Here is a 13,443-nt window from a genome sequence, read left to right on the forward strand (position 1 = left end):
ACACCACCTACACACACCTTGCTATCTCAAGGATAAGTGGGTCCTTCGCCAAAAACCAGGTAGGGAGACAGAGTCTGCCCTTCCCCAAACCAGGTGGTCCATGGGGACCAGCCACCAGATTTGTGAGCGTTGGACCACAATCAGCCAGCCATGCAGAGCCGGGGGTGGCAAGGGCTGGTTCCTTTTTCACTCTCTCTAGCACCCCAGGTCACCGGAAAGCCAGGCCACCAGTTTGAGCCTCTGGGGGCCAGGGGCAGGGCCGGCCGCTCCCCAAGGGTCTCAGGTGCTTCCTTTTCAGCAGCCATCCCCAGAAACCACCCCCCCTTCACACACACACACACACACACACACATAGTCCTAGACCAATCACAATCACTTTTTCAGCCAGGATTTCATGGCTCTTATTGACATGTTGAATGTTATTAGCCCATTTTACAGAGGAAGGCTCAGAGAAAGAGAGGTTCCAAAGGTCAGGGGCAGAAGTGGTAGGCAGGCAGGAGAAATTCATTCCATACCCCACCCCTAAGGACCAAAGCCATAGCCAACAGAGCAGTAGTAATCCGCATCATCCTCAGGCTGCACAGGGCTGATGGTTAGAATACAGGCATTGTGAGCTATGTCCTTGGCAGCTGAGAATCGATCAGGAATGCCAGCAGGCCGGTGGTGGTCCTCCTCTGAGCGGTAGTAGAGAAGGTAACGGGGGGCACTGCCTGCCCGTTGCTGGTACCAGGATACACCGTAGTCCCCAATGGTGGTATGTGGGGGGATGAGCGTGCAGGAGAGCTGAGCCACTTGGCCTGGGAAGACCAGCAGTGCATCTGGTTGGGCCAGAACTGGTTGGGACACTAAGAAATACAGATTCATTCAGGCCCAGCCTGGGCCCCTTCCCTCCTGCCCCTGCCTATGAAGGCTTGGTCAGACCTCAAAGAGATGCCCATTCCCAAAGGGTTCATAACCTAGTGTGGTAGGACTAGCACTGAATCAGGTGCAGGAAACCTTGTTCTATGTGACTTATGGTGTTGTTTTTAGGCCTCCATTTCTCTCTGTGAGTAAGGGCTTTGGAACCAGTGACCCTCATGTCATTGTTACTACCATGTCCCAAAAAAATCCATGTTCATTTGAAAGCCTAGCATTCAAAGTATTGGACTAGTGCCTCCTGGGTATTTCTGATGTCCAGCTCCCTTTCTCTCAAGATTCTTCCCTGTCTGTTTCACAAACTCTGGTTATAGGCTTACACCCCAGGAAACTCTAGGCTGCACCACTTGTCAGCTCAGCCTCAGTCCACTGGCTTCTCAGGACATTTTCAGTGTTAGGTTGCCTCTGAGGCCTTGTGGGATAGTAACTTTCTACTATCCCTTTCCTCTATAAAACTAAGGTGATTATCTCCATTCTCCTAAGACCCCAAAGGATAAGAGTCCTAAGGAACCCTGGAAATCTGATCATTCACAAATGGAGAAACCAAGGCCCACACAGGGAAAAGATTTACCCCAGGTCAGTGGCAAAGCTGCCTGGAGCCAGCTCTCCTCTTCACCTGAATGCCTCTCCCAGGACCCTCTCTATAGTCCCTATAGATTTGCTTCCTTGCAGGGGCCTTCTGGGGCTAGTGCCTCCCCCACCCCATTCTCAAATAAGCCAGGCCAAGGGAGGACTCACCTGCTAGGAAGACTCCCATCAGAAGGAGGACCAGGCACCTGGGGCAGACCATGGCCAGAGACTGGAAGGCAGGCCGTCTTTCTAAGCTTAGGTGCTTAGGGGCACAGGGCTAGGCAGGTTGCTGGACCACAACAAGACATGCAAATCAGTCCATTGACTGAGAAGGGAGGGGTATAGCTGGGGCCAATGGCCAGGCCCTATCTTCCCAATGTCAGGATCCTGACACTAGGACATTGGGAGCTCAGAAGCTTGGAAATCCTCAAGTGAGTGATAGCAGGAGATTGGAATCTGCTTTTTTGTAGCACTGGTGATACAAACCAGAACCTCAAGCATGCTAGGCAAGTGCTCTACCACTGAGCCACATTCCCAGCCTTAGAATCTGTTTCTTCATTGAGATACAACTGATATACAGGAAAGTGTGGGAGATCATCCTTGCATGGGATTGAGTTTCCTCCCCGGCTAGGTGTGAGGTCTCAGTCACTTTTTAATGTGGTAAAGAGCTTTTCCCACCCTTCTTGGGTTTGAGAGCTTGTCAGTGTGGAGGCGTGTTTCACCATTGCCCCAAAGATCCAATCACCGCACCTAACCTTGCAACACTACCCCCCTTGACCTTCATTGCATGGGATTTTCCCCAGAATTCTTTTTTCCCCAATAAAACCCCTCTCCCTAGCGTGCTCCTCTCTCTCCCTAGCCTTTTCAGTAAAACCTCGCTGCCCCCCTGGGGAGCTTGAGACTGAGGGTTCAAGGAGGAGCCATCCAGGAGCTGGTTTAAAGGTAAAATGGAGTCTGTGTCTTTAATTTAAACTCCCTGAGGATTTTCCCGCATGACCGAACCACTTACACCATCTGTGCTGGCTGCAGACTAAAAGAAAGTGCACAAATATCAACCATATAGTTCGATGATTTTATATATAAATACACACACATTTATATATGGTGTATATACGTGTAATATATAACACACACACACAATACAAACATCCCTGCAACCCTACATCTGGATCAAGATTTAGAACATTTTCATGTCCCCAGAAGGCCCTTCAGCACCTTTTCAATCAGTAACAGCCTCCACCCCTGCTATAGTTTAGGTCTAAAATGTCTGTTAAAGGCCCATGTGTTAAAGCCTTGGTCCCTGGCTTGACTCTATTGGTAGACCCCAGTGGAAGACCGTCAGATCAATGAGGGTGTGACCTTAAAGAGGATAAATGGGACCCAAGCTCCTTCCTCTTCCTCACTTTCATTCCCTGGACTGCCTTGAGGTGAGTAGCTTTGCTCTACTTCATACTCCCCACCATGATGTGCTGCCTCACCACAAGCCGAAAAGCAACAGAGTCAACCGATCATGAACTGAAACCTCCAAAACTATGAGCCAAAATAAACCTTTCCTATTTAGGTTGGTTATCTCCGGTATTTGTAATAGTGACAGAAAGCTGACTAACATAATCCCCCAAGGGAACCATCATTCTGACTTCAATCACTTTAGATTAATTTTGCCTTCTTTAGAACTTCTACTATAAATGGAATTATAGCAGGATATGTGTGTGTGAACCTACTTCTATTGTCCAACATTATGAGAGTCCTGTGTGTGCAGCAATATGTAATTCAAAGTTCTCATAGCTGTGTATAATCTATTGTGTGAAGATACCACACTAGTTTATCCATTTTATCCGTTCTCTTATTATTAGATATCTGGAAGCTTTCCAGTCTTTGGTCAGGACCAGTAAAACTGCTGTGAACATGTTTGTCAATGTCTTTTCACCTGTGTTGTCATTTTTACTGTAGAGCTATCCGGAGTAAAATTGCCAAGTGGTAGAAAATGTGCACATTTAGCTTTATTAGACACTGCCAAGGTTCCCAACATGGTTGTAGCCATCTGCACTCCCACCAGCAGGATAAGAGTTCTAGTGACTTCACATCCTCACTAGCCTTGACACTGTCAGTCCCTTTCCTTGGCCAGATGGAGGAAAGCTGAAATGGTTTTCACTACGGGTTAGAATCCCAGCTTCTGATCTCAACTGCATGATTCTAGCCAAGTTATTTCCCTTTCCTGTACCTCAGTTTCACCATCTGAAATGCACATAAGCACACTGGAAGCTGGAAAGCAATGAATATGAAAGATAGGATATATTGTTTCAGTGCTGAGCACACTGCATTTATTAAGTGCTATATTTTGGATCTGCAATGTCACCAAAAGGCCCAGATAATAAAGGCTTGGTCCTCAGATACGTACTATCAGAAGATAGTAGAACTTTTAAGAGGAGGCCTAGTGGGAGGCAAGTCAAGTCACTGGGGACATACCCTGGGAGGATAGTAGGAATTCATTCCCTTACTAACTCTCACTTTGCTTCCCAGTCAACATAAGATGAGCAGTTTCCTCCATCACACTCTCCCACCATGATTTGATGCCTCACCACAGGCCCAAAATAATGGGGCCAACTGATCATGGATTGAAACTATCACTCTGACTTACAGGGGTCTGGTGGAGGTTAATGGGGAGGGGTGAGAAAAGAAGCAGAAAGAGGGGATGCAGTAGGCAAGAAGGAAAGAGAAAGAATGACAAAGAGAAATAGAGAAAAAAGTCAAAGGAAGGATGAACACAGATGTAGATGCAGAGCAATAGGTTAAGTGTGAGACCATAAAAAAAAAAAAAGAGGAAACAGAAAGGAAAGGAGATAGACAGACAAATAGATATAAGGGACAGGGAATATGGCAAAAGCTAGTGAGAAGATTAGGGTGAATGTAACTCAGTACTAAAGCACTTGCTTAGCATGTGTAAGGCACTGGGTTTGAGCCCCAGCACTGCAAATAAATAGAGCTGATAAGAGGGACTAACTAGTGGTGAGAACTAAAGAGGCAATTATGACTTGTTATTGATCCAGGAGACCCAGAAACAACAAGACAGAAGGCAGGAAAATGCAAAACAGTGAGGACAGGCTGAAAACCGTTGGAAGTTTTTTGTAAATTTAAACATGCATTCACTAGATGACCCAGCAATCCCTCTTACGGTATTTACTAGAGAAATGAAAAATTTTGTGCATACAAGAACCTATAAGCAAATGTCTATACTGACTTTATGCAAATCTCACCAAACTGGAAAAAAACTCAAAATGACAGGACGTGAATCCGGACAATGGAGCACTCCTCAGCAATAAGGATACACACAACAACCTTGATGGATCTCAAGTGCATCATGCTGAATGAAAGAAGCCAGACACAACAGGCTGCATGCTGTATGGTTCCATTTATAGGACATACTAGAAAAGGCAAGGACGGAAAACAGAGCAGGAACTATTTTGACCGAAATAACAACTAGAGATTCCCTAAAGATTAAGTTCATTGCTGAGCAGTGGTGAACAATGGTAATCCAGGGACTCAGGAGGCTGAGGCAGGAGGATCATAAGCTCAAAGCCAGCCTCAGCAACTTAGAAAGACCCTGTCTCGAAAAATAAATGAGCTGGGGATGTGACTCAACTGTTAAGCACCCCTGGGTTCAATCCCCAGTACAAAAAAGTGAAAGACCCCAGCCCAGCAACCTTAGGCTTAGTTACAAAATTATTAGGGCACGTCACAAACCTGCAGACAATGTGTTTTTCAGATAATCAGTTAAGTGTGACCGATTGAAAAGGGAAAAACAGGATGGTTGGGAAAGAGCAGAAAAACAGATTCCAGGGCATGCCTGAATAAACAGGGGCTAATAAGCAGGAACAGAAAAATCAGAATGCTCATATGTAACTGTCATGTGGTATTGTTCCAGGAACATAAAATGAAAAATAACTTTACCCTTTAGGTAACCTGTATGCTGGGTTCAAAATAACCAATAAGAAACCTGTTGCTTACCGCGCGCGCGAAACCTGCCCCTTGACCCTATAAAAGACCTGTACCCCAAAGCCCGGTGTGCCAGCTCACCGAAGCTCCGGGTGAGGTTTCGCTGAGCACCCACAGGCGCCTGTGTCTGAATAAACCTCATGCGTTTGCAGCCAGTGCCTCGTGCGTCTTTCCTGGACAGGGAATCAGTGGGTCTTTCAAAAGAAAAGATTAAGTTTGTCTGGGAATGTAACATTGCAATAGAAATAAATGATCCATAGTTAACTACCAGCATATTCAAGGAGATTGAGGCAAGAAGTTTTTGAAGGTGGAATGGATTACATAAAATATTTTTAAATAATAATCCTTGGCTAGAAGTATAAATAACAAGGGTGTCATCAGTCCAAGGTTAAATACACAGTTGTTGGGCAGATGTCTGTGCAGAATTATTTCTGTGTAAGGTTGTGGTGGCCTTTGTACAAGATTGTGATTCCAGCAGAGACCTTTGTGAATAGTTCTTATTATCAAACATGCATAGGTAAGATTCTCTCCTCTGTAAACTTCCCAATTTTATTAATTTAGGAGAGGGGTGTTCAGGGCTCGACAAAAGTGACTCCATTTTGATTCTGACAACTTTCACAACTACAAAGAGGCACAAAGGAATTTGCGGTGCCAATGGAAATGTTCTATATCCTGACTGTGATGGATGGTTACATGAGATTTCTTAAAACTCGAAAACATTAAAAACAGCAAATTTTGCTGTTTGCAAATTTTATCTTAATAAACATGATTAACAAGAAAGAAGGGCAGAAAAACGTGAAAGTTGAGAAAGGGAGGAGAAAGAAAACGAGAACAGGAAGATGGCCTTGAAATGATTGGTAGCCTGCAGAGATTGGTGACGACGGACACACACACACACACACACACACACACACACACACACACACCTACACACACCTTCCAGCTTGGGCCTCTCCCTGATAACCGAAGGTGGTCTCTGACTCGCTCATCTGAGCTCCCCTGGACCCCTGGTCTCGAGCCCCCACTGTGGGCGGGACCAGAACCCAGCCTCAAGGAATGCCCGCCCCTTCCGGTCCGTTACCCGGATACTGGGGCTAAGGCATTTCCTGCCTAGATGTCTTGGCGACTCCCGCTGCCTTGGAGACCTGCTTGGGAGCTGGGGGACGCTACTCTGGCCCAGCGAGCGCCAGAAGAAAGAGGACAGAGGTCTTGGACTAGTTGAACAGGTGGCTGGCTGAGCAGGGATCTGGACTTGGGACCACTCTCCCATCCACCCGCACTTGTACACACCTCCCCAACCCCACCCCGGAGTAGATCTGTCCCAGGCATTTCCCGAGTGAGGAAGTCCAGAGCTGGTGGCTCAAAGCACCACCAGATCAGTCTCTTCCCCGCTGCAGCCATGTTTGTCACGGTGATGTTTGGAGGTAAGTGGGGTTCCCCAGCCCTGGAAGGCCGGTGGGGGTGAGTCACACGCAGAGGCGTGCCTCCCTCTGCCGTGGGAAAACAGCGGCGGGAAGAAAATGTGCAGTTGGGGAAGGGATATAGGGCTCAGAGAAACCGAAATAAGGAGGATGCAAAGTGAGCACCTGGAGTGAGGCCCTTGGGGAAAATCCCGGTGGGTCCTGCCTTGATAATTCATGCAGGTTCCTCCCGGGAAGGGCTGCCAAGCCACCGGGCAGCACGTTTTTGAACTTATCGCTTTGCCATTCAGTTAGTGGTCCTCAAGCTTCAGCTCGCAACACACATCTGAAGCTGATTTCACTGCTCCTCTGGTGAGAAGCTGGTCGGCTGGATGTAGGAGGTGGGGTTAGAGCGAGGGGGCGGTTCCAGTGCGAAATAGGCCTTCGGGGGCGGGGCCAGTGCCGGACACCAAGCTAGTTCCTAGATCAGGGCTGGGGTCTGGCCCTTGCGGGAACCTTGAGTTGTGCGCCCCAGTTATCCACATCTGTCAAGATGGATGGATGTCTGCAAAGAAGTTTATGCAAAATTGCCTGGACTACTGTGCCTGGGGTAAGTCCTAGTTCCATAGCCCTAGTCGCAGCTCTAGGGAGGGGAGAAATAGGAGAAAGTGGCAGAGGGCCCTGATTGAGGAGAAAGTAGGGGATCATACCTGCTCACCTTTACCCCTACCCCACAGCCGGCTGCGGGGAGCTGGTGAACCCCTGGTGCAGCCTAATGACCCTCACTGCCCACTTGAAGCAGAGGGGGCAGGTCCCCCCAGATGGTAAGGAGATGGGGAGGGATCAGGGGAGGAGAGGCTGAGGGACCCCATGCAAGGGTGCCAGCCCTGCCCAGCCTCTCTCCATGCCTTCCCAGAAACCATTGCCCTCTTAGCTGAGGATGGACAACTTGTGAGCCTAGGTGAGGACCTAGAGGAGAAGACTTCGCCAGCCTCCTCCAAGGGCAGTCCTCTTCTACAGGAACGAGGGACATACGTCCTTGTGAAAATCATCAGTAAGTGGACCCAAGACTCTCCCCTGCAGTTGTATTGGAATATAAGGCAGGACAGCAGGCCACAGACCACACTAGGCCCTGCTTAGCCCTCACTTTGACCAGGACCTAGCCCCAGCTTGTCCCTATCCATTACCCTGTCCTGACCCCCAGCTTGGGCCAACAAACAGATCTAGAGTAAGAGGTGGGATAGGGACCATCAGGCCAGTCAGGGGTCTTTTGTTCTCTCTCCATACTCCACAGGGGGGGAGAATGGGGCACCTACCCGCTATGAGTCCCTACTAGAGAACCTGGATGATCAGTGTCCGGAGCTGGCAGGTAAGTGTCAAGGTAGAACCCTGGGGGGAAAGGCATTTCTTCTCCCCCAGTCCCACCATCAGGGTTTCCTGGGTCTTTCAGAGGAGCTGCGCTGGCTATCAGGCATCCCCACCATGGGCAATGGCCGGAGGAGACGCATGAGCACTCGGCGTAGCCATCGAGAACTAGAGCCCCCTTCAAGAGCTGGAAGGGTGAGCTCCCTGCCATCCAGGACTCGCTAGCTGGGCCAGGAGCCAGGTATGGAAGAGGTATGGGCACCCAGAAGTGGAACCCCTTACCAGAAGGCAGACATATATGTGCTAAGAGAAGCAGACCCTCAGTGCCAACCATGCATACCTATGCTCTCAAGATGGTCGTTACACATTGTACTGGAGATGGATCACCCCACTGGAGTGCAAGCACCCTAAGGGCAGGAATGTTCTCAGTGCTTAGGGGATATAGAACAGGGCATGTAGAATACGGAAGGTGCTCAATGCAAAGTTGCTTAATGAACCCAAGGAAGGCAGAAGCAGGGTGTGTTAGAGCAATCTGCACTGAGTTTGAAGGGCCTGCTCCTTTGTTCCAGCAGGTCCTATGACCTGGCATACCACAGCCAAGTGGACAAGCTGGACTCGGAGTCAAGGGGGCTGGCCGTGACCTCTGACTCATGTGATAAGATGCAAATAGACAACAGCCCAGCAAGATTCCTCTGCCCAATCCGAATTACTGAGACCTTGTATCATTAAGAGGAGCAAGGTCACAAAAAGGTTGTGAGGCCTCCGAGGGGGAAAGCCCCTATGATGTGGGTGCAGAGAAAGGCGCCCAGAGACAAAAGCACAAAAGGTGGTGGCAGAAGAGGCCCGTGACAGGTAGAAACAAAAGGCTTCTTCTGGGATTCCAGCCCCCAGAGTCAGATGCTCTTGAGATCACCTGCTAATGCCTCATCACCCCCCTTTGGGCTGCCCAAAGTAGTCTACCCTTGACTGCCCTAAGTACAGATTATTATAGGACTCTTCCCACCTTACCCAGGATAACTGTTTCAGGTGATACACAGTACCTACAGTGAGATATCCATCCACCTCCCCTAATCCCAGTTCATTAGCTAGGGTGCTTCCAGCAGACAGGCCAGCAAGAGGACACACAACAGGCTGTGATTTAAAATAAACTCTTTAATTGCACATTTGTGTCTTGAGTTATCTATGGGGTAGGAAACCTCCTCTTACTCCCAATCCCAGTTACAATCTGTCATCATGGTCCAGCTGTTCGTACAGGGATGGGGTGGATGCAGGGTTAGGACCCAGGAGCCATCTCAGAGTTGGCCAATGAGTCTGCACCAACATGTTCAGGGGAGAGAGCTCAGACCTGTGGAGGGAAGGAGCAGCATAGGCTGTTGTCGCTTGCAAGTGCAAGAAGAGGGTCTGCCCCTTTTAATCCCCACCTGGGATAGGGTCCAATTTCTCACCATGGTTGTATTTGCACTGCTTCAGGGCCTCACTGAAGCCCTCACACAGGGACAGGTCACTCTGAGTGGTTGAGCAGTCCAGAAATTGTTTGATCTCATAGGAGCAGGGTCCCATCTGTAGTGGGGCAGCACGGGTAGGGGCCTGCAGGGGGGAGTGTGACAGGCAGACCGGTCAGCTCAAGGTTGATACCTAGAGATAAGTTCCAAATCTGGGGGCTGCCTGCCTCTCCCCATATCCTGTCTTGCTGCCTCAAAGATCCCAGGTCTGACCTGCCCCTGTCTAACCTCAGCTGAACTGCTACATCCATGAAACAGAGCAAGCCAGCCACCCTCTTCAATGTCATTAAACTGATGCACACAGGGTTTCCTTGCTGCCTCACATTGGGCATGCTGGGGAGGAGCAAGGGAGGGAGGAGGAAAAGATTCTAGAATCTTGTATGTACTCTGAAAATAGCCCTACCTCCTGGCTCAGCCATACTGATCCTTATGACCCTTGACCTAACTGCTAAGCGGCATTTGGATTTGGCTCAGGACTGGTAAGGCCTCAGTGGGGGACAGGTCATCAGAGACCAGGAGCCATGACCACAGGCTGACCTTCACATTGGGCCTAGCAGCTACAATACTGAATTTGGGTAAGGAGAACAAGGGCTTGGTAAATTCAACATCCCTTGTCACTCTACTAGGGTTAGGTGAATTTGGGTAAATCTCTGAGTCCCACTGAACCTGGGTTTCCCATTTTTAAAGGGCTGGTTGGTATCACTCCCTAAGAGTCCAGGGACCTTGCCCTCAAAAAGGACAGAGCCTGCCAATGAAGTGACAGTGAGCTCAACAGCAGAGTGAGGAATAGGACCCTCCTTAGTCAAAGTCCTAGGCCTGAGGCAACTCTGTATACATCAAGACACTCCACTGGACACTCTTCCCTATGTGGCCTTGAGAGAATCCTGCCTCAGTTTCTCTTGGGTCCTGCTGTTTACCTGCTGGGCAGCAGGCTGGGCAGGCTCTGAGCTTCCTCCACTGAAGGCTCCAGTCAGGGCACTGCCCATGACATGTCCCACGGCGGAGCCCACGGCTACCCCAGCGGCCGTGGATGCCATCTGTGCCATGAGACCTGGCTGGCCCGAGGGGGCAGGAATCGGGGCAGCTGCTGAGGGCGGTGGGTGTGCAGGTGGATGGGCAGAAGGTGCCGCTGGGCGACTGCAGGGATAGGAGGAAGCAGGGTTAATCCTTGCTGGACCCTAGGCCAGGGTTCTCAGGACCCTGCAGCTCTGGAAACGACCGCCTTTACTCCCGGAAAACCAGGAGGGCGACCCCCGAATTAGATACTTGATTGCTGCTCCCCAGACCCTCCCCCCACCAAGATGGCGCAGTGACAACAAAGGTCACTACAGACGCCCTTGATAGAGTGCCCGCACTTTCCCAGCCTCCCCCCCATGGGATCCCTGTCCTTTTCACACCTGGCTGGCCGGGCGGCCGCGCTTCGGCTCCCGCGTGGCATAGTGGCTGTGGTGGGACTTGGATGAGCAGAGTCAGAGACCGCTGCGTACCCCGGACGAATGCAGCAGCGCCAGTCACAAGGGGCTAAAGGAGGAGTCTAGGGCGGAGTCTTAGGGACACGCCCCCAGCTGAAAGAGGCGCTTTTCTCAAGCCCGGCCCTCTTTCGCGGCACCAAAGATCTGTCTCACCTGGAAAGGAGAGGCTGCTCCCTCCCTGCGCCTGATCCCAGTTATGAAAGCTGTAGGAACACAAGCCAAAGTCGCAAACCACCAAGGGCTTAAGCAGGGCGACAGGGCCAGGGAGGGATGGCTCACGCCTGTAATCCCAACGACTCGCGAGGCTGAGAATCGCAAGTTCCTGGCCAATCTCAGCAATTTATCGGGCCGGGCAGTAAACAACTTAGCGAGACCTTATTTCAAAATTAAAAAAAATAAAAAATGTCTGGAGCTGTATGTAGCTCAGTGGTAAAGCGCCCCTGAGTTCAATCCTCGGTACCAAAACCAAAAAAAATACTGCGGAGAGCAGGGAATGAAGTTGGGGTTGTGAAAGGGGACGCGAACTCTAGTTCTGGCTGAATTCCCTGTCCCTGCTCACCGCACAAGGTTGGCTGACCAACGTCACATGGCCTCGGGGTTAAGAGTGAAGTTGAGCCGAGGATTGCAGAAATCTGTCCCCAGAACTCCCACTAGGGGGCGTACCGACACTTTTTGACTCTTCCAGCTCCTGCAACCTCGAGCAGTGTTGTCCTCGCACTCACCCACCCCGCCCGTCCGGGTGCTAGGAGGCTCTGCAACGCGACTGTTAATCCCGGCTGGTCCCCTGGGATCTTGACCCCACCGATTCAGCGCCAGTCATTGATAGCATTCACGCGACATTCAAGTAATGTGTCCGTCCTAAAGGCTGTGACCAGAGTGCAAAGACATGTTTACCTGGCTAAGGGTCAAACCAAGTACACGAATTATGAATGTTTAATTTTGAAAATTATATATTTTCATATGTATCAGAAAATGTATTGATTCAATTCATGAATTCAATTCAAATACAGATGTTTGAATCCTGAGATCTAAAGATTTTAGCACCTTGGTTTCAGGCCAAGGTGAAACCAGAGGCGTAGATTTAGAAGGCTTTCCAACCCATCAGGAACTCGAGGTTTTTATGGTCTTTCCTCAGTGACTTTGCTGTGGTCATATTATGACCCTTAGTTGGAGGCAGGGAGAACCCTGAATTCTTTCCCCTCCCTTTTCATTGTCTGGTGTGCCAGTAGAGGCCACCTGAAATCAGGAAATCACCAAGAACAAAAGCATCCAGGAGATGGGTGAAGAGCTGAGATCCCTCTATGAATAAGAGGGACCAGGGGCAAAGACAAACAGCTAGCTGAGTTGGATCTAGCCCTACCTGGTCCCACTCAGCTAAATGCAGGCAGAGCTGTTCCCAGCCACACATACTGTATGTGAAAGTCATTCAGGTTCCTATGTTCTTACATTAACTTCTTTCAACCATCCTCTGCAGCAGAGCCCTCCCCTGCCAGGTCTTCAGTTTTCTTCTCTCTGAAGTAAAAGTTACCATCTACCTCCAGGGTGGGCTTCCCAGTAAGATGAGCAAGGCACTCAAGGCCATTTTAAGATAGTTACACAAATGAATGTTTAATTTTGAAAATTATGTATTTTCATGTGTATCAGAAAATGGATTGATTCAATTCATAAATTCTTGAATTGCTGACACTGAAACAAGCATTGAAATGTCTACCTCTAAAAAGTAAGTCACTTTCTAAGTAAAATGAGCCAGACTCCAAAAATCAAGGGTCTAATGTTTTTTCTCATATGCAAAAGGTGGAGTACATGGGGTGGGGAGAGAATGTTGAACATCATAAAGATATAAGGAAGATCAATGGAATAGAAGAAGAAAATAGAGAAGGAGGAGGGATGGGAAAAGGCAGGAAATGCAGAATGAATTTTACAAAATTATGTACATGTATAAATATACCACAGTGAATTCCACCTTTATATTTATCTATAAAGCACCAATCAAAAATAAACAAATGAGCTGGGTGTGGAGGTGCATACCTGTAATCCCGGTGTCTCTGGAGGTTGAGGCTGAAGGGTCATGAATTTGAAGTCAGCCTCAGCAAAAGCAAGGCACTAAGCAACTCAGTGAGACCCTGTCTCTAAATAGAGTACGAAATAGGGCTGGGGACATGGCTCAGTGGTCCAGTGCCCCTGATTTCAATCCTCGGTACCTCAAAAAAAATTTTTTTTAAAAAT

At 49.1% G+C, this 13,443-nt stretch overlaps 3 protein-coding genes across 10 annotated transcripts; 1 reads left to right on the forward strand and 2 right to left on the reverse strand.

Annotated features, from left to right (window-relative positions):
* Window positions 1-376: 376 nt before the first annotated feature.
* On the reverse strand, window positions 377-6,501 carry Vpreb3 (V-set pre-B cell surrogate light chain 3). 3 transcript variants are annotated; one of them, XM_076867276.1, is made up of 3 exons: window positions 6,415-6,501; window positions 1,654-1,774; window positions 377-797 (listed from the first exon to the last, which is right to left on the reverse strand). In XM_076867276.1, the coding sequence occupies exons 2-3, from the start codon at window positions 1,703-1,705 to the stop codon at window positions 523-525; spliced, it is 327 nt and encodes a 108-aa protein (XP_076723391.1). In that variant the 5' UTR covers window positions 1,706-1,774; window positions 6,415-6,501; the 3' UTR covers window positions 377-522. The 3 variants fall into 3 exon arrangements, with proteins under 3 accessions (XP_076723391.1, XP_076723381.1, XP_076723370.1); XM_076867266.1 differs by having other exon boundaries at window positions 377-818; XM_076867255.1 differs by having other exon boundaries at window positions 377-845.
* Window positions 6,502-6,711: 210 nt separating this feature from the next.
* On the forward strand, window positions 6,712-9,393 carry C1H22orf15 (chromosome 1 C22orf15 homolog). 6 transcript variants are annotated; one of them, XM_076864791.1, is made up of 6 exons: window positions 6,712-6,902; window positions 7,616-7,702; window positions 7,774-7,932; window positions 8,173-8,247; window positions 8,329-8,484; window positions 8,813-9,393. In XM_076864791.1, the coding sequence occupies exons 1-5, from the start codon at window positions 6,878-6,880 to the stop codon at window positions 8,466-8,468; spliced, it is 486 nt and encodes a 161-aa protein (XP_076720906.1). In that variant the 5' UTR covers window positions 6,712-6,877; the 3' UTR covers window positions 8,469-8,484; window positions 8,813-9,393. The 6 variants fall into 6 exon arrangements, with proteins under 6 accessions (XP_076720906.1, XP_076720992.1, XP_076720673.1 ...); XM_076864877.1 differs by having other exon boundaries at window positions 7,795-7,932; XM_076864558.1 differs by lacking the exon at window positions 6,712-6,902 and adding an exon at window positions 7,356-7,488 and having other exon boundaries at window positions 8,329-8,495.
* Chchd10 (coiled-coil-helix-coiled-coil-helix domain containing 10) lies at window positions 9,376-11,279 on the reverse strand. Its single transcript, XM_076864988.1, has 4 exons — window positions 11,143-11,279; window positions 10,663-10,882; window positions 9,689-9,830; window positions 9,376-9,588 (listed from the first exon to the last, which is right to left on the reverse strand). The coding sequence occupies exons 1-4, from the start codon at window positions 11,181-11,183 to the stop codon at window positions 9,569-9,571; spliced, it is 423 nt and encodes a 140-aa protein (XP_076721103.1). The 5' UTR covers window positions 11,184-11,279; the 3' UTR covers window positions 9,376-9,568.
* Between the last annotated feature and the right edge of the window lie 2,164 nt (window positions 11,280-13,443).

The sequence above is a fragment of the Callospermophilus lateralis genome, chromosome 1 (assembly GCF_048772815.1).
Source record: "Callospermophilus lateralis isolate mCalLat2 chromosome 1, mCalLat2.hap1, whole genome shotgun sequence".
Classification (NCBI taxonomy): domain Eukaryota; kingdom Metazoa; phylum Chordata; class Mammalia; order Rodentia; family Sciuridae; genus Callospermophilus; species Callospermophilus lateralis.

What these genes read in the sequence shown, in the direction of transcription:
- Vpreb3 (XM_076867255.1), bottom strand. Translation starts at nt 1,705, where the DNA reads ATGGTCTGCCCCAGGTGCCTGGTCCTCCTTCTGATGGGAGTCTTCCTA. An exon ending in GATGGGAGTCTTCCTAGCAG is followed by an intron (nt 846 to 1,653) that starts GTGAGTCCTCCC and finishes TGTATTTCTTAG; the next exon opens with TGTCCCAACCAGTTCTGGCC.
- C1H22orf15 (XM_076864558.1), top strand. Translation starts at nt 7,440, where the DNA reads ATGTCTGCAAAGAAGTTTATGCAAAATTGCCTGGACTACTGTGCCTGG. An exon ending in CCTGGACTACTGTGCCTGGG is followed by an intron (nt 7,489 to 7,615) that starts GTAAGTCCTAGT and finishes CCTACCCCACAG; the next exon opens with CCGGCTGCGGGGAGCTGGTG. An exon ending in CGTCCTTGTGAAAATCATCA is followed by an intron (nt 7,933 to 8,172) that starts GTAAGTGGACCC and finishes CATACTCCACAG; the next exon opens with GGGGGGAGAATGGGGCACCT.
- Chchd10 (XM_076864988.1), bottom strand. Translation starts at nt 11,183, where the DNA reads ATGCCACGCGGGAGCCGAAGCGCGGCCGCCCGGCCAGCCAG. An exon ending in GCGGCCGCCCGGCCAGCCAG is followed by an intron (nt 10,883 to 11,142) that starts GTGTGAAAAGGA and finishes CTATCCCTGCAG; the next exon opens with TCGCCCAGCGGCACCTTCTG. An exon ending in GCAGTGCAAATACAACCATG is followed by an intron (nt 9,589 to 9,688) that starts GTGAGAAATTGG and finishes TTCCCTCCACAG; the next exon opens with GTCTGAGCTCTCTCCCCTGA.